Raw genomic sequence first — 19,630 nt, forward strand, 5'->3', positions numbered from 1 at the left:
AAAGGTTGGACAGGGCTGTTGAGTTGACTCTACAGCTGCTTGGGTAGGCTGGAGGCACTGGAGTTACCTCCCTGAAGTTTGTCTGCCTTGCACCAATTCACATACAGGCAGCTGCAGCTGTTAAACCACCTCTGTTTTAGTGCAAGTTTGATTAAACAAACAGAAAAACCCTTTACTGTGCAGGGTCTTCCCTGTCTGTAAGTTTCCACTTATTAAAAAAACACACATAAATATTTTTAAAAGCTGTCTCCTCTCAGAGAATTTGATTACTATAACGTAAGTCTGTGTAAGCTGTCAGAGACACATAAGTCACCAAAAATGGACCACACAATCAAGATGTTTATAAACTCTTCAAAGGAAACCAAGAGCAAGTTTGGAAAGAGGAATAAGCACACCTAACAAATGTGCAGATTTGTGACAAACTGATGGGAACGCACTTCTGAGATCACTCAAAATTCTCATTTATCACACTACTGAAGCTTGCAGAGCATAGAACAGTCTAAAAGTGCTTTATAATTTATAGGTCCATCCAGTTGCAATTTTTAAATCAACCTCATTTTCATGGAAGCTGGACTGATACTAGAGACAACCCTGATCCACATACGCTAGAAAAAAGCAGATCTGAGTTTTGCTCCACATCTGCAAGTACAACATACCTCATTCCGGAAGTTCTGTGCGGGATTTCACCTCAGGAACTGGACTAAAACAGTGTCCCAGTTTGCACAATGCTTTATGATGCGAGAAAACACTCCATGGACAGTGAGCTCAAACCAATTTTATTTGTTAACCAACAAAGGCTGGTCTTAGGCCCAGCTCTGCCAAGGTAAACAGCTTGTTACATTAACAGCCAAAACCCAAATCCCTTTTCAGCCAAAAGCAAAATAAAACGGGGAAAATTGGGGCAAACAGATCTGGCTTCTCTTTTTGGTGCATTTTTCTTCAAAATATTGTAACCCATGATGCCTGAAGGTCAAACATGCCCCAGCTTGCAAACACTAGCTATTAGACTCTTTCTGTTGGAAGAAGGCATTTTTCATGTTAAGAATAAAATCCAATATCAAAAGCTATTCAACTTATTTTTATCTAAAAGGGCAATGTTCATTCTCATGCCAACACAATCAGCTGTTCCCAGCCTTATATTACCATCAATCCAAATTGTAACATAAAAACTCATGAAACACAATCAAAGCTAGTTATTACCAACCCTGCTGGAGACTGGCACAGTACAACTCATTACTGCAATGTCAGGGACAAAGACTTTTTTAATTTAATGCTTAGTAGTTTGGGTTTAAAATATAAAATTTGAAATGTTAATGGTATGAACCAGGAATTGAAATGTAACCTCTCAGCTATATTTAAAATAAGCATATCTGGGAAAAAAACTGTTGATTAAAACTTCAACTGTTCCCACCTTTCATTCCCCAAATTAGTCTTACATATACACAAGAAATTATCTTGTTGACAATTATAAACATTTTTTCCTATTGATTAGTTTGATTCCTTGCCACATTTTAAATTACAAGTAAAATCTAATCTCTTAAAACTGACCTAGTCAGAATAAGCATTTCTTTAATAATGCCACCAATATTTAAAGACAGAAGTGTCTCAGTTTATGCTATTTTCAATTACTGTACACAGTGTCTTTCCAAGCAAGAAATGAATCAAGAAAAGAAACAAAGATTTGCTACTGTGCAACAAAAACTATGTTATTAAATCAGCTCCTGGTGACATCTGAAGCGTGTAGGCACAATGGAAATGTTACTAACGTCTTTGGCACTATTCCACCCAAGTAACAGCATCCATATGGCAACACCACCTTCTGCAGCAGCGCGGTTTCACACACAAAAGCAGACCTTAAAACTAGTATATACAGTTAGACATGGCAGTCAAAGAGTTAATAGCTTCTCCACTCTAAGTTTTATGTTTTCACTTTTGTTAGTCACTCAGCTTCATGTGAACAATAAACACGCATGTTGCATTGGCTTACCCCAAAAAAACCAGAACTGAAACTAGACAAACTACCTTCAAATCTTCTACACTAAAGCTTTAATTTAAAGTTCAAATTACATGTCCAGAGAAGAGAGTGCAACAGAGCTTTTCTCTTTTGCATAAAGATAACCGTTCAGAAGTAACAAAGACTTAACAGCATGGACAGGCATCACATAACAGTCCTACTCTTATGTCACACTCTGCATAAGCCTCTACAGGAAGGTCTCAGTGACTACAGTAGGCTTCATGTTCTCTACCACCTACAGTAAATTGATCCAATTATCAAAACCTATTAATCAAGAAGTTGGAATGGGTTGCCTTTCTGTTATACCATATTTCCCTTATAAAACAGTTACAAAGATTCATTTGGTAGCAAATACTTAATAGTTTATCAACATTTTCACTATAAGTACATTTTATAACAGGTTAACAATCTGGCCATCAAATTCCACCTGCCTCAAAACTTGCTAGACGAGGTCTTACTTCAAATGTGCTGTTCTGTTTGAAAGACCTAGGTAAAAACTGGTGAACATACTATGCTTTTTTTTAGTGCTTATGGGCATAGTTTACAAAAAAAAAAAAATTAATCAGTATTTTTGCTGTACAACAGGTTGCAATAAAATTCTTAGTAGAACATTAGGAGCCACCAGGAGGGAAAAAAAATCAGTATCTTTTATTAGACCAAATGACAAAGCATGACTTACATTCTGAACTCAAACAAAAAAAACCCAAACCAAACACCAAACTACATTACATTCAATAGTGCTGGTTTCCTAGCCTAGACCTGGAGGGCCAGAAGGCCTGAAGACCAAATATGACCTAGAAGGCCATTGTTTTCTGGACTCTAGGAACACTGAGCAGCTGGCAGGCCGATCACACGTGGGATGCTGTGGTACAGATATGTTTGAGGGAAGAGGAGGGAGATAGATTCACATATGGTCTGGCAGGATTTACTACAGTTGGCACAGCACTGATGAAAGGCTAATGCACTGGTGTAACCACTGAATGCCCATCTGGGGCTCCAAAAGTCCTTCCTATCCAAAACCATCACAGCTATTGCAGGCATCGTGCTATAACTTCTCTATGATGATTATAACTAAATGCTTGTTAGCATCTGGGAAGGAGGAAGAGTTCAAACAGTGCTCTTCTACCACAGAACAAAATCATCTGTAGTTTGTAAGGACTCAACTCTCTCAATGTCCTCACACTTTATAATTCTAGATGAAGGAGCCACTGAACAGCCCTTTGAGGCATCACTCTACCAAAATGGAAATGCCCATTGCTGTGTACTACCTCTGAAAGGCACACAAAAACCACTGAAATAATAATAATAAACCACTAACTTTACAGTTTAAATGTAGATTGCAACTGGGATTTTTAAGAAAGCATAAGCTCTTAGTTTTGTAGCACATCTGTGGCAGAAAAAAATAACTTAAACATTTTGTATCTGCTTGATTGCATGCAATTATTGAAGAACCATAGTTTTCTTGAAAAATTAATTCCAAATTTTCTTCATTTTAAAACATTTTTTCCTTTTTGCAACACTTACTATCAGGAATAATACTCTCTGTTAAAATTATTTGCAAGGATTCAGCTTCATGAAAAAGAAAAGCTCAAGAGGGAGGAGAAACCAGTAGCAGAAGGGAAACCTGTACTATTCAATCTTCAAGAGGTTAAATCCATGGTACATGATAAACAGCAGCTCCTCTGCTAAGACAACAGCTTTCAGTTTACATTATATTTTCCTATTTCCCTTTCGAAAACAATGGGGGGGAGCTAAAGGTCACAGTCCTAGAATAGTATCTTCACTGAATCACTCTGGCAAAGAGCAGTGCTGTCACAGAAGGGGCGACCGAAGTCATACTGCACGTGGACCTCTTTATGTTATGGTCCCAGTCCCTCCCACAGGCCACAAACGCTCTCCACCCAACTTGCACACTCGTTGGAAACCCAGTAGGCAGCCACGGAGCACTTAGGACAGATGGGAAGCATTCACACGTACGCACACACGCAGGCACAGAAACAGAGGAGCTGTGCAGAGGACCCCAACCCAAACCTAATTTGGAGGACAGAGTGAACGCTTGGCCTAGGGCTGTCCTGACGTGACTCTTCTCTGGGCAGCAGCAGAGCTGAAGCCACTCCAGCTGACATAACGCCCGAGCTGTCCTCCAGGAAAAGAGGAGAGCTAGTTTTCTGGTTTTCAAAGGGGGATCGGTATGCTTGGTTCCAGCTTTTAAAAAACACAAACACCAAGTTATTCTAGTGGAATTCGCCCAGCAGGACAAGAAATACTTTATATTCCAGCTGAGGCATTTGGTATGACCACAATTTATCACAAAAATCTTGCATTTACAGTTAGGTAAAGAAGAACAGGAAGTCAGTGCATTTGTATTTCTGTATATACGTGGGGTGTTTCCATATAAAATACGCATGTCATAGCAATTCTGTGGTAAACAACTTCAGGCAGGTACTTCCAATAAACGTTATGAATTTGTTAAGCTTTTCTTAGGCCTATCACAGTAGTTGCCTCTCACTGAATTTATTATATCACACTCCTATCTCTGATACAAACGTTATAAACAATATGCCAAAGCACATCTGGTCATCAGAGATGTTCACACAACTATGGAGTAAGCAAGGAAAGAAAAGATCATTGTGGTAGTTCTAAATGGCAGCAGTTATATCTGTATTCCCAAAGGCTCCCTTATATGCCACTTTGGATCCAACAATACATGTTAGATTTTATTGGGCCAAGTCTCCTTAACCCTTTTGAAAGAAGGAGATTGCATAGATAATATTCGGCATTCATGTGACTAGCCGTCTAGGAAGCACTTGTATTCCATGAATTAATCAATCTCTTCCTGCAGGGCAAAGCGGTCCTTCTGCCTCAGACAACAAACTGCTAGAATCAAGACTGTTGCTACTGAAAGAGATTAATTTTACTGTAATTCATTGGTTCTATCAACCAAAGTACCTCTCAACTACAGTAGATGCTGCCAGTATACAACATTCACAAACAAACTCACTTTTGATTCACATGGTCATCAAGTTCATAGACGATGCGCATTGCGTTAACCTGTAACTGCAGTAATACAGTGCCTCTTAGAGGCAAAACTGTCTTGAGAGTTGGTTCACTTGTTCTAACATTGTTCTTCCCCTCAGATACTAATGCACACACGAAGCCATCCAGAAGACATGGAAGACATTAGATTCAGAGGGAAACATTTAACATCATCTTAACATGAGTTCCTGCCTCCACCAAAATCCATAAAAATAATTCAAAGTTCTGAAAAGTATAAAGGTTTATACCCATTACTGAAATAAATAGGAAAGGAGAAGAGGACTGTAACTTAAGTTAAGCAAAGACAAATAATTCCCATTTGACAAACTATATATATTCATAAAAACTTGTAAGTAATGCTACTTTTGCAGTTTCTAAATCACATTCTCAGACAACTGAGAAGCTAGGAAGGATATTAGTTACTTCTTCAGAGCAAAAAGGAAGAAGATTACTTACAGCTAAATATAGCTAAAACTATATATAAAATTACCATTTAGCTAAATTCATAAGAATTGCTACCGAATGAATGTATCAACAAAAAAAGGAAGCAGGATAGAAAAGCTGATGCTGTGAAAGTAACTGCTGTTGAAGATTACTCAGAAGTACTAGTCCAGTATAACTGCCACATGATTCTAGTCCCCAAGCTGCCTTGATAACGTTTGTAGATTTTGATGGATAGGCACTGAGGTGGAAGGTCAAATAAATAAAAAAAATGGAAAGCCAGGGAACAATTACCTTTTCAGTGATATGATGTACCATCATTTAACTCCCAGGGACATGAGAAGAGGTTGTGGTCAACGATTTGTTCACAATCTTCATATTGTGTACTGCATAGCGTTTAATCATTAAAACTTCAGAACTTCTACAGCAGTAACATTCACCTAGTCTCATTAAAACCAGACTAGAAGCATGAGCGTAGTTATGAATACGATCTCAGATGAGCTTGGAGGTTTTCACTATAGATGCCTAAGCTGTTACTATCACCACCATCTTTGCCAAAAGTAGTAACCCTTTTGCACAGGAGGACGATGGGGAGAATAGGACATACTACTCTGCATCTTAGCCACATTTGCTTGAAGTACTGATAAAAATGGGTTTACATCAAGTAACTAGACTGAGAAGTGGCGCACAGATACATCCTGTTGTGGTATTCCTGCTGTTGGAAGTGGTAATTTCTGCAAGAAGATACAGCCAAGATCCTTGGACTGTGTTACAGCTCTTCGCTGTGTAATGCCAGCTGCAGACAAACATGGTGTCCTACAATAATTTCAAAGCTCTGTTGTTTTCCCTCAGTTTCATGGAATTCTATTATTTTTAAGACAGCAGCTGCAAAACATTTAGCCTGGCAGCAGCTCTTGTGATTCGACCCATCAAACCTTAAGACTACAAACCAGTGCCATGTTTTAACTGATGACTTAGAAACTGTCACGAAGAGATGTGTTGTACAACAGTGAGAACCTGGACTTGATGTAGAAGAGAAATAATCAGCTTTTTTCTTTTTTTATTCTAGCCCTCTTCTACATAAATCCAAGCATTTCATTCTACAAAACTTTGCATTCAGAGGCAGGTCAGGGCCAGTATGGAACCCCTCAGCAGTTTTGTAATTTATAAGCCAAATGAAAGGACACTTACTATCGTGTTTGCACACACAACAGATTGTCAGGCATTACAGGAGTTACAAAAGCTATGTGTGTGCTGGGGCTCATAGCTCCAAGAGCAAGAGTTCAGACCACAGGTAATTTGCATTTCACCACTATGGTCCAATAAAAGATTTACATGCCGGCATTAAACCATCTCCACTAACCTTTAGATCATACTGAAAAATAGCCCAAAATCACCTAAGCTGTTAAAAAACAAACCCTAACTTGCTCAATTATGTGAGCAACAATGGAAGGTAGGGTAGGAGTGTTAGGAGGAAGGACACATTTGATTAAAATAACACCTTTATCACCCACCAACATCATATTTTTTCTTGATTAATAAAGAAGTCTCATAAGACCGCTGCTCATAATCCTTAGCAACTTGGGTTTTTTACATCAGATTCTTTTATTCTCCTTCAAACTGTGGTAAGAGCAATAGTGCTGGGAAAAAAAATGCTGTTTTAGAAACAGAAATTACTACATATAAAGATTCACAAGTTCCAGACAACCTTTGGGCAAATAAACTTAACTATCATATCAGATAACATGTGTTGACTCTGTGCATTAAAAAGCTTTCAAATTTCAATTTTAGAATTCAGGATGCAGTTCTGGAGAAATAAGTTTTAAATGGTATGTTTAATGCCTCTCTTTTCTCAGCTCAAATCAGTTTCTGCAGGTAATTTCTTCTGGATGTCACAATAAATGGAATTCACAAACTAACATACTTTTTTTTGCTCTTATGAACAAAAATGTTCCCACATGACAGCCATTAGCTTCTCTGTCTTGCTTTCACAGTGCTTTTCAAAATCTCATGTGTCAATTAGGCCTGGGCAAGGAGGCACTTCCATTAATATTTTTTTATTTTCATTTTCTCCTAAGAGAAATCTTCTGGATTTTGAACACAGCAAAGCCTTTCAGAAAGCAGAGGTTTCACACAGGAAGACACAGCTCTTCTAACAGGTATCTCTGGCAGCAGGTTAAAGCACTCAAGAAGTCTCCACCTGAAGAAACACTCACTCTCACTTCCAAGAGATCTTCCTTAACATTTATGACGAGAATAAACATCCAAAAAGGAGATACTACACAGAGCTCCTCCTTAGAAGAACAATCCTGAAAGCAAAAACTGCTGTAAGCCAAACAAGTACATCTGAAAGTTTGCCACTGACTTTCATTGCGAGCAAGACCAGCTTGTGACCCGATGACAGCACTGCTCCAACAGGGAATTTGAGCCACTGTGTGCTGGTTGAATGTGAACGCTCCGCAGAGCTGCGTATGGAGCGCAAGCACAAACAATAGTCAGCATTTAGACAGAAGAGCCCATTGCTGCATTGAGGATGTGGGGAGAAAGGGGAGGAAGCAGCAGGATGGAGCTCTGTGGAACCCAAGTAAACATCAACAGAGGCAATGAACCCTATTGTTTTATAAGTAATTATTCTTCTGACATACCTCCTCCTCCCATCCGCCCCCAGTTACCAACACTGGTACTGTCTGGAACAGAACAAAGCGTGTGGACAAGGAAGCGACAAGACGACAAATTCTACTCAAGATGAGTAGAACCTCCTCAGATGCTGGCACAGAATCATTCTATGGCATCCAAGAGGCAGCCTGCAGTTTAAAACCATACAACCAAGAGAACTAGAGAGGACAGAAATAATGCTGTCACTGAATGTTATCTGCCTTGACCACTTCTTCCAAGGCTAAGCAGAAAGCTCTACTCCTCCCTCATCTAAGGAAAATGTTCCTGGGCTCCATCCATTTGAAAAATCTTCTAATGACCTTCCCTGGTTTCCAATGATCCAAGCTCTTGGAGCTAAAGAAATCAGAAGCCAAAACTAATGCTACATTCCAGATGGTCTAGAGAGGCAAAGAGAGAGCATTCCTTGCATTTAAGATCTCTGCTTTGTAAGGTTGCATTTACATCAGCTCCTTGGTTTTGGTTCTTGAGAGAGACACTGACAGACTTGAACAGACAGGAACTGAAATACTACTTGAAATAGCAACATCCTGCTTTTAAGTTCTCCGAATTAAAAAACATTGGAACTTCAGCATTTGGCTTTGCCAACTTCCACAACTTGTTCTTCTCCACACACCAAAGGCACCACTCTTCCATCAGAAAATATCAAAAACGTGGCTGGCAAAACACAATGTGCAACACACACATCAGCATTTAACTTCCAGGGTACCAATTCAGACTCTGAAAAAACTCAGCGGACTAAAGCAATAGTCTCTAAAATACAGTCCCTCTCCTTCCTGACGTGGTGTTTATGGGATACCAGCTCAAGGCTTCTTGTTTCCCTAATTCTGAGGCAAAATTCATAAAGGACCACCCACAATTTGCTGTATTCCACACCAGATTGTCTTCAAAATTTTGTAGATCTTTGCATCTTAATATAGGGAGTTTTGAGACTGTGTAAGTGAAGTATATAGGAAGGTTTCCTAAAAAGAGAAGTAGTGCACTTGAAAGACAGAGGAAAGAGAAGGAAAGATGAATTTGATGGAATTGTATGAGAAAAGATGACAGAGCATCAGGTATCTGAACCGGGGGGGCAGGGAAGACCATCTTTCCTAGAAACAGGTGAGAACGAGTGATGTAGATTTATTTTAAACACACACACACACACACACAAAAAAAAAAAAAAAACAACAACCAAAATGAACCCAAGCCAACAACAAAACACAACTTACAAGGGGAAAGAAGCATACATGCACTTCTATAAGTGATAGGAAGAGGAGCAACTGCTTTCTGACAGAATGAGGTGAAGGAAAGAAAAACACACAGGAACAAACAAGACTGTTTTCTGCACAACTGTGAACAAACTATCAAATATATTATGGAGGAATACATATTAATAGATCCCTCATGACTCCGGAACGAGCGCAGACGACTTTGAATTGTCAAACTGTAGTTCATCATGAACTAGATGGCATCTTATCTCAATCTTCCATGAGCCACAGTCAGATAATTGAGATGTCAGCTAATCAAAAGCACTATTTATAGGTGCTTCACACACAAAAATTGTAGTCTTTAAAATAAGTAGCATGCTTAATGCAAATCAAAGCAAGCAATTCTGAAAGGCAGTATGAGGTGACAGAACGAAGACCATTCAAGCTGACCTCAGTGGTCCAAATAAAACTGACAAGTGTATTTCAACTGTTTGTAAATGCACCCAAGGTATTTGATGAATGAAGTGATCAGCAGATCAAATGGACTTTAATATAAAGTTTCAAAGAAAATAAAGATCTTTCCCATTTTAGAGGAGATTATTGGACGGAGGAAGAAATAGCAGCTGTCCAGGCTGATGAACATTAAAAACAATTGTAACCAAAGACGACAGCAACAGTAGCAGTGAGATTTCTCTCCCAGTTGAAAGGCTGTTTCTTGCAACAGAAAGAGCCGATCTTCCTTGTACAAATGAGTTGGCTGTTCGAAGGTACACTTCTTTTCATCACACAGGACACCCAGTTCAAGCCTTCAGCAGCACTCAGTCAAGCAAGGAAGAAGTCATAATAGGTACTTTTTTCTGCTCTATGAAGACCTTCCACCAATAAAACAGCAGTTAACTAAACTGGATTAACTACGCTCAGAAACCCCTCTATTAAATATATGCTACCTCTATGAAGTTGGAGCAGTTTTATACAGATATAGCTGGCCTTGGCTCACTATGACCAACAAGACTCATAGACTGCTACAAAAAGAAGCAACTGAGAAGCTGGCCAAATGTATAAGCTAGCTAGCTAGCTAAAACCCAATAAAATCCACAAGGTTTAGTTCTGTGTCACCTGAAAAATTAACTATGTTGTTAAAGTTACTAACAAAAATAGCTACAAAGAACACATTTCCAGCATTCAGAATACAGCAATTAACAACGAAATCAAAACAAAAAAACAGTCCAGTATCAGACTGAGGTTAATGACTGAACTAGTTAAATGATCAGCTCAATGCAGCAAATGGCTTAGAATCTTAAAATGAGATCAAACTTAAATGTTACCAGTTCCATTAAACAAAACACAACAAAAGCACAGAAGTGTATCAAAATCATTCAGATCTACTAGTTGGAGCCCATTTAAACCATCTGACTTCAATATCAAAACATTTAAGTCTGAACCAACTCTCAATTTCAAGATTGCATAGTGATTAACCTTTTCTTTCCCACAAGCAATCTAAAAACACAGCAAAGTTTGTAAGCTACCAATCCAGTGCTCTCAACAACTGTTGGCAGCTTGATGTTTCCTTGAACAAAAAGTAAAACTGAAGAATAAAGTGTGGCGCATGCCGTTAAGGAAAAAATCTTTAATATCATGAGGGCCCACAAATTTGCAGACATCTCCTGTACTCTTCTGGAACTGGTATTTAAATTTCCATTATATCAGCAGGTGAAGTTCCACACATTTCTTGCTATCAGACAGACCTTCACATGGTACGTTTTTCTTTTCCCAGTTAGTAGGACGATACCCTGCCTGGAAGTGCTGGTGCTCACTCTCAGGCGTTCAGAAATATCCACGGTCACAAACCGTTAGATCATGCACCCAGGGCAAGGCTTCTCAAGCTTAACCTTGACTAGAGGGCTTTACTCTCTGCACCCATTTCTCCTTCCCTTCCCTTTGCCCAGTCATTTAAAAGCTGATGGGAACAAAGTTAGGTTCTTGTAGGGTTTGGGGGTTCTTTGGTTCTTTGTTTGAGGGGTTTTGGCTGGTTTGTGTATTGCTGTTCTTTTGAATCTGATAGTTTAAGCAGGAAAGTTGGATATTTGTATTCAACAAACACTGCAGTTCTGCAGTCTCACTGGAATACAGTACCCAGACTATTTCATAAGAAAATAAGATGCTCTTGCCTAGCGTGAAAGGTCTTGATATTTTTCCATAAAGCAGTTGATGACAATAAGGACACATGCATAAGAAATGGCTGATGAAAAAGAAAAATATCTAGGTAATCAGTCTTCATCCATAAAACATTCAAGTACTGTTTGTAAATAAGCACCACCACTCTTCAAAAGCAAGACATTAATCCTTACATTTGGAAACATAAGGCCAAAGCTAAACCACTTTTTTATAAATGTTCTGAATTTGACAGCAAAAAGTTTTTTAAACCTTTTCATAATGAAACCCCAAAATAAAGGCATCTTTTTCTGGACTACTTTGGAATTTCCGGTGTGCCCTTTTACAGTTGGAAAGAGACAGAAGAGCATTAACAGCTCAATAAGAGGTTGGTGAGACCTCACAGAAAAAAACAGCAGGAATGAGAAAAACACTGAAAAATTAAGCTGAGGTCTTGCTGCTTGCCAGTTTTGTATCTGCCACAAGGATAGCAAATTTCAGTGCTGCACAAGCCTATCACAGAAAAAAAATCCCCTCTGCCAAGTTACCAGAGTATTAAAAATGTTTCTTGCCAGTGGTGAGGATGAATCAGCGACCACAGAGAGAGGACATATTCCATTTAAACCTGAGATGAGAGCTCTCAAAGAATGGTTTTACATTTGGCCCAAAAATGAAAAGTCCTGTACGTGTACATTTACACTCTAATACTTCTGCTACCTTTAACTAAAACCTTTATAAATCTAGCTATGTGGAAAGACAGTGCTACATACAAAGAGAGTCAGGCTGACACGGGTAGTCAATACAGCACAGAACAGCACCAGCAGTTGCACTGACCTCCAAGAACTTCTTCGCACAAAACCAAACCAAAACAAAGAGGAAAACACCCTGAAGTGATTTTTTGTGTGTGTTTGTTTTGAGACCTCATTATCAATAAAAAGCACCAACATGTTGCTTTGTAAATTAACAAGCAAGCTGCTGGAAACTGCAAGTGGAGGACACAACATGACATGGGGATTTCTATTTTGCGGGGGTTTTTCTGTTGGTTTTTGTTGTTCATTTGTTTGTTGTTTTTTTAAAGACAGGTTGCATAAATTCATTTATTACAAATTACTTGTGGGACACAAAACACTTAATTTTTAAGTATAGGCAGTGTGGCCACTGAAAGCTAATTAAATACTGAAAGCTAATTAAAATTTTGAATGGTTTGGGTTGGAAGGGACCTTTAAAGATCACCTAGTCCAACCCTGCTGCCATGGGATCAAGTTGGGCCTTGGCTTGCAACACACGCAACGAATCTATATAGACATTTTTGAAAAAGCATTAGTTCCCTGGGGAGCTGCACACAAACGCTGACTTTGGTCTTCAAATAAATTAATAGACTTACTTACACCAATTTTGGTGTGAGCTGGTTTCAATCATCAGAAGTGATTTAGCTGCAGAGTACAAAAGAGTGAGGAGGAGATGAAGAGGAACTTTTTCCTTCTATATAATACTTCTAATGAAATTCAAAGGCAGAGTTCAAAAGGCACCACTTTATACCAATGCTACAGATTAATTAGAAGTTAAGGATATTTTCCTCATATAACTGCCCAGTTTTCTATACTGCATTATCCTTGCTGCTGAAGAGAATTGTTTCAGCACTGACATAATTTCTGATCCACAACTCTATAGACAACTCTTCATCCTAAAACAGAAGCACTAATTCTCAGCAACACCCCCAGTGGAAGACAAACTGCTATAAGAACAAGAACAAAGACATCCTTTCCCCCTCCACCGCTCATCATCCAGGATGCTCTTTTCTCTAAGGCAAAGTTATGTTAGGAGCAAAGCATGGCTGAGACATCGCAACAGTCATCTCACCACACAGCTTCTAAGCGGGCATTACCACTGCATTCTCAAGAGTTGGTTTCTACTGATGCTTCTCGATTGTCAATAATAAAAAGGGGGGGAAAGTCAACTCCATTTGCTAATACAATCCCTGACTACTGAACTGCAGTATTGCATATTCCCTCACACACAGGGACTTAAGGCTTTTATTATGTTTCCTCTCTGTGTGAAGCAGACTGTCAGCAATTACTTTTACATTAGCTGAATTACTGAATCTTGATAATCATCTCCTCTCTCATTCCCCTCCCCCTAATATATTCTTTCATCATTCCTCAGTGTACAGAACATAGATATGCCCTACAGCTACTTCCTGCTTTTGCATCCAAGGAAAACATCCACTCCATGGTCCAGGATTTTGTATTCTGTGATTAAAAAAAAAAAAAAAAAAAAAAACAAAAAACCAAACAACACAAAACCAAAAAACCCACCAACCAAAAACCAGATAGGAACCATACAAAATCCATCATAATTTTTTATGAGCTTGCTCTGTAACAGCAGTATCAGGGCAAAAGAACAGATACTACCTCTGTGGCTGTTTTCTCTCCTTTGATCCCATCAGGGCTAACCTGCTTTTAGCACTTCAGTGACCTCTAACATTTCAGACCTGAAATTTCAGCTGCTCATTTCACATTACCAAGGTCTCCTTTTTCTCCTCCTAACACATGCGTCCCTTCCCCTTCAAGTGGGGAAGGAGTCAACGCATTATCTACAAGGTCAGTGCTGATCTGCTGCATGAATTCTGATACACTGCTAGTAGAATGATCACCAGCAGTATTCTCAAAAAAACCCCTCTAACATCCAGTGAATAGCAATTACAAAAGAAGCAATCTGAATGACATTACAGATAAATTGTATATATTGCATTAGAAGCCGTTTAAACAGAAATACATATGCACTCAACATTAATATCAAAATAAAACTGCTTCTCAAGAAAGTGTTTTAATTATTACATACAATTCCTTAAAACCAGGCAGAAAAAAATACCTTTTCTAGCAGCTCTACCGTAATTTTCTACATAGGAGTCTTTGATTAGTACAAAAAGGAGCAAGAATTCTGCTGTTTTAAGAAACCATCTATTTTAAGTATTCTCTTCTTTATCACACTTTCTGATCTAAAAGCAACAACATACAAAAAAGACTGCACTGTCAGAAATTATTTCCATAATCCTTTACATATACACACATATTTATGTATTTTATATATCTTGATTTTAGACCCCTATCTTGGTCCATTTAGAAGGCAGCTCTGACAGCCTTTTATGACAGAAATGCCATTATCTCTTGATTTCCAGGAAAAAAAGCTTTATGCCAGCTATTTTTGTATGAAATTTTATATAGGCTACTGAAAATATTTTATCACAGTTTATGAAAACTCCATGTGAACTCAGACCGTGAAGACATTCACAGGCTGTATAAATATTGTCACCAAACAACAGGAAATCGGATCCTGAACAGCTGCAATGCAACCTGCCTTGTTGTGAGAAACAAACCTACCAATGAGAACAATAGAATTAAAATGAGTAACACCCCATATGAGGAGCAGAATACAGACTTTTTTACAGGTTGGGGAAGATTTTTACACAACATTTCCTATATAAAGCCACTTTACAGCTGCTTAACCTTATAAAAAAAAAATTGAAGTGAAAAAAAATCATGTAATCATCTTTCTTATGATTTTTCCTTATTCAGCTGAAACTGTTCAACTGTTTTCAAGGATGACAAGAATGACACATGCTATTCCCATTTAAAAATGTCTTACAGCTATTTTGCTGAAAGGTTCCAAAATCTCCACCATTTTGGAGAGAGAATTCCTCAAAGAGTAGTCAAGAACCACAAACACACACACCTACCGCCTTCCATGTGTGATTTATGCAACTTCTGCTACGCCCAGGTCTCAAAAACACTTCGTTTCACATAGGAGTGTAGAGTTGTTAAGAGTTTACCAGCTAAGCTCCCCAGGGCTCCTGTTGCAGCGAGCACTCTCCAAGTCACACCACGGGGCCAAGCAGAAGTTTTGATGCAAGCGCAGCTCTTGCTGGCCGGAGGTCAGTGTGGCCCCACGTGCAGGAAATGTGCTCAGAGCGCTCCCGCTGCCGATGCTTCGATAAGAGAGAGGGTCAAAGAGGAAGTGGCATGTCTGAAACGCGTACAGAGAAGTAGAGAGGGGAAAAAAGATAAAAAGGTAGGGGCTGACGAAGGAAGCAGGGCAGAACTTGAGGAGGATTTGGAAAGGGAAAAAAAAAAATAGAATTAAGACAGGGGAAAAACAGGAAAAGGGATTGCAACTGGTACAGAACAATCAGACTCTCCCTTAGATTCGAATTTTTTTTTATTACATTACTTCTTCCTGTAACATTCCTTTGGTGCGTACAAACTAGCTGTGGTATTTCACAGCACAGCATCTTTGCCAACTGCTAATGTAAAGCCATGCAGACAATAGTTGTCTGCCAGTATCAGTAATCTAACCGGTTCAAAGGGCACGAAACTGTCTCTGGATCCAAACTCCTAAACATGGCGACACCAGAGGTGATCAATGTGATTTCACATAAACAAAAGCAACGTATCCTCTCTTCCCCTTTCCCAACAGAAAAGCTTTAACAATACCTTGAAAAATATTAAGATGAAAAAACATTGACGATGAAAGTGTTTGTTTATAACCTGGTATTTACAAGCACTATGATGAAGGCTTCACCTGCTTGGCTTCATAGCGGTATTATTACCTAGGACCCATACCTCATTTAATGCACTAAACTGTCTTGTGCTCGGAAGATGAGCAAAGACTAAAAAGCAGAAAAGAAGATCTTCCTTCATCTACTGCAGAAGTTGGAAGGTGCGTCTCCGCTGACATAAGGAACTGCACAATGTCAGTTGTCTTGTGATGATGGCAGTTAAAACTCTGCTTTCTAGAATCAGACTTGTACTCTTGTATTTTCTAAATTTGATAAGCAGTACATTGCAAACCAGTTCCTCCCCAAGCAGCTACCATGCCTCCTTCTTACTTTTTTTTCTGGACCTCCAGCTTCAGGAGGACGGCCTGATATGTGGGCATGTGAAGCTCTTGCAAATGAGACTGAGGAGTTCTCTAAACATATGCAATCCTAAGTAGTCTTAAGATAAAGCAGAACAAAACAAAACAAACCCGAAAGCAGCAACAAACAAACAACCCCCCTGCACACACAAGTCCCTGCAAAACACCACCTCTTCATTTCTCAGACATTTAAGGAGGGGGACCAAGCTTGTTCCACTGTATTCACAATTGCCTTTACGGTCTTTGCCTTACCCCCCTTTTATGTTTAGAGAACCACCACCATTATTTCACTCAACTCTCCTGACAAGTCCGTTCCATGTGTAAATTAATTCACTTTAAGGTACTCTACCTATAATGTCATAGAAAAGCTCATAAAACATCAATAAAGCTGTATTTCTTATAAGGTCTGGGGTATGTGCTGTAAAAAAAGCTTGGGGCCGCACACTGAAGTTTAAGATACACATATGTGTAACATACACACACATATAGATGCACAGGGTTGGACTAATAACAATGTGCAGTGTCATAAAGAAAATTTAAATGGTTAAAATGGAAGGCATACAAGTAATTTGAAACATTAGGAATCTTAACAGTGTAGCACATATAAAGAATTCACCTCTTCTTTTCTGTATCTAAAATATCTTTCAAAAATGCTAACTATGTTTTTAATAAAACTCTGTTTTCATTTGATATCTCCTAGAAAGATTTTGTTTTCATACTACTGATATCTTCACTTCCTTGCACAATTTTTCTATTTGTTTTCAAACTACAAGAATCACTTACCATTGAAGATACAAACAGCAATGAAACCATATCTACCTTCCCTCCACTCCCATTTTGCAAAGAAAAGTCTGACTGAATGACAGTGATTTGGAAAAGTCATTATCCAAATGAGCTTTAAAGAAGCCAGATGTATACGAACGATCCTGGCCAGCCCAGGGGAAGGAAGGGTGGGTAAAAGGGAAAAAAAAAGATGGCCTTCACTGCTAAGTTACAGTATTCACAAGCCTTTCTAGAGCTCCATCAGCGCCTCACAAGTCCTTTATCGCTTTCCTTAATCTTTTGCACCACAAAGCTAAAAAAAGGCTAATATTTGGACTACGGGTTAAGCAGAAATTGGAAAAGTCTTATTGTATCGCAACAGAAAGTTACTAAGAAATAGACGCACTGAGAGAGGGTAAGAACACAAAAATAATACTAAAAGAATGACTTCTTGTGACATGCCCTACTAAAGGCAGATTCTGCTCCATTCAGCAGTTATAAACCCTCGACCTCGTTGCAGCACTACGTCTAAAATCTTATCTGTTGCCGTAGAAGGCAGAAGTTGAGAGCTGCGTTAGTTAGCGAGCTGGCAAACCAACCCTAACGGAGTCCTCTGCGAGGCACCCACTTACACGTGGCGGTCTGGGATGCTGGCCCGCCGTCAGCAGCATCAGAGTTCGCCCAGATCGATACAGCTGCATGAGCTGCCTGGGGACGAAGCCAGGCGTTTCAGCCTGAGCCGGAGGACTAACCGAGAGTCAATAGCGAGGAGCGGGTGCTTCATCTTCTGACACGCAGGTACAGCAGCTCTGACAGCCTCGCTCAGACAGCACCCCGCAAACTAACCTCTCGAAGAACAAAGGGACGATATATTTTTTTTTTCCTCCCCCCCCCCCCCCCCCCCCCGCTACGTTCCCCAGGCCAGCGTATGACAACAGGTAAAACCGTGCGAAGCGCCCGCCCGCCCAGCGCGCTGTTTTCCGTCCCTCCGGCCGCGCCGCCCTCGGGTCCCCCCGCGGCCCAACACCGTTTCAGCCCGGCGGGCAGCGGCGGGGCCCGGGGACGCCCCCACGCCGCTGCCTCCAGACCCGCCGGCCGCCGGGGACACCCCGGGGCTGCCGCCGCTCCAGCGGGCAGGCGGTTTCTTTTGTTCCCTCCACCCCGCCGCGGGCACCGCATAACGGGACGATTCGCACAGGGACACGGGCACCCGCCGCCGCCCAGGTAGCGGGCGAAGCCCCTTCGCGAAGCCCGCGGGAGCCACCTCACGGGCAGCGGCGGACCTCAACCGCCCCAACCGCCGCCCCCTCGCGGCGGGGCGGCCCGGCGCCCTCCCCTCAGCTCTGCCCGCCGGCTGCCTCCCTCACCGCCACCACGGCCCCAAGGAGCGCGACCTGCGCCACCGGGGCGGACGTTCCGCGCTCCCCCTTCTCCTCCCCACCAGCCGCCGCCGCCGCCACCACACCCCGGGCTGCCCTGGGGGGCGGGATAGGCGGCGAGGCCGGCCGGTGCACCGGAGGGCTTGTAATCCTGTCAGCCCCGCTCGGGGATCACCCACCCGCGGCAGCCCCTCGCCCACGCTAAACCCCGACCCCCTCCCCGCCTAGTCACATGAAAACAATTATCGACTCGGCCGGGGGAGGAGAAGTTAAAAGCCGTGAGGCGGAGGCTGGCGGCCCCCGGCTCCTCCGTCGCGGCGGCGGCGACGCGCACCCCACCCCGCCGGGCGGGAGCCCCGGTCAGCGCCGCCAAACTCGGAGCTCGGCGGCTGGAACTCACCCATTTATGTCGAGCTGGGTTTTAGCCTGGCGGCGGAAACAGGCTGAAAGTTTGAGGCGGCTGGCCGCGGCGAAGGCGGAGGAGGCGGGGGGAGACAGAGAGAGACAGCCGGAGCCGCCGCCGCCGCGGCGGGAAGGAGAGGAGGCTGCTGACAGAGCCGCTCCCTCCTCCGGCGGCCGCCGCTCTCAGCACCCGCCGCAGCCCGGCTGCATTCTGCGTCCTGCTACCAGCACCCCGCCTTCCCTCAGCATAGGGATGCGTACGGGCTTAAAAACCAAAACAAAACAAAAAAAAAAAAAGAAGAAGAAATCAGGCGAGGGAGCAAGGGGCTCAGCCCTCCGCTCCTGCCAGCCACCCGCGTCCCCGCTGCCGCCGGGCAGAGCAGCCGGGGAGAAAGCGCGGCCGAGCCCTGGCGCGCCCAGAGGCGGCTGACCGCCGAGCCGCGGAGGGGGGGTGGTGGTGGGCGTCTTCCCCCGCCGGCCGGTGCCGTGGGGCAGGGCGAGGGGACGAGGAGCAGCCGGCTCTCCCCGCTGCCGCTGCTGCCGCTGGTGCCGCCGGAGCGAGCGGCGCGGCGCGGCTCGGCTCGGCGCTGCGGGAAGTGTCGCGAGACTGCGCCAGAGCCGGCAGCGGGGAGGGAGGCGGGGAGGAGCGGGGCGGCGGGTCCCCGGCG

At 42.0% G+C, this 19,630-nt stretch overlaps 1 protein-coding gene across 3 annotated transcripts in view; it reads right to left on the reverse strand.

Moving 5' to 3' along the window:
* SH3KBP1 (SH3 domain containing kinase binding protein 1) overlaps nt 1-19,521 on the reverse strand; it is a 222,247-nt gene extending 202,726 nt beyond the window's left edge. For all 3 annotated transcript variants that reach the window (XM_075033410.1, XM_075033409.1, XM_075033408.1), the window contains exon 1: nt 18,961-19,521. Coding sequence is in view for 2 of the 3 variants with exons in the window: in XM_075033409.1 (XP_074889510.1) it covers nt 18,961-18,964 (4 nt within the window). In the remaining variant the exon portion in view is untranslated. The remainder of the gene's footprint in view (nt 1-18,960) is intronic.
* Between the last annotated feature and the right edge of the window lie 109 nt (nt 19,522-19,630).

This window comes from Buteo buteo, chromosome 8 (assembly GCF_964188355.1).
Source record: "Buteo buteo chromosome 8, bButBut1.hap1.1, whole genome shotgun sequence".
Taxonomy (NCBI): domain Eukaryota; kingdom Metazoa; phylum Chordata; class Aves; order Accipitriformes; family Accipitridae; genus Buteo; species Buteo buteo.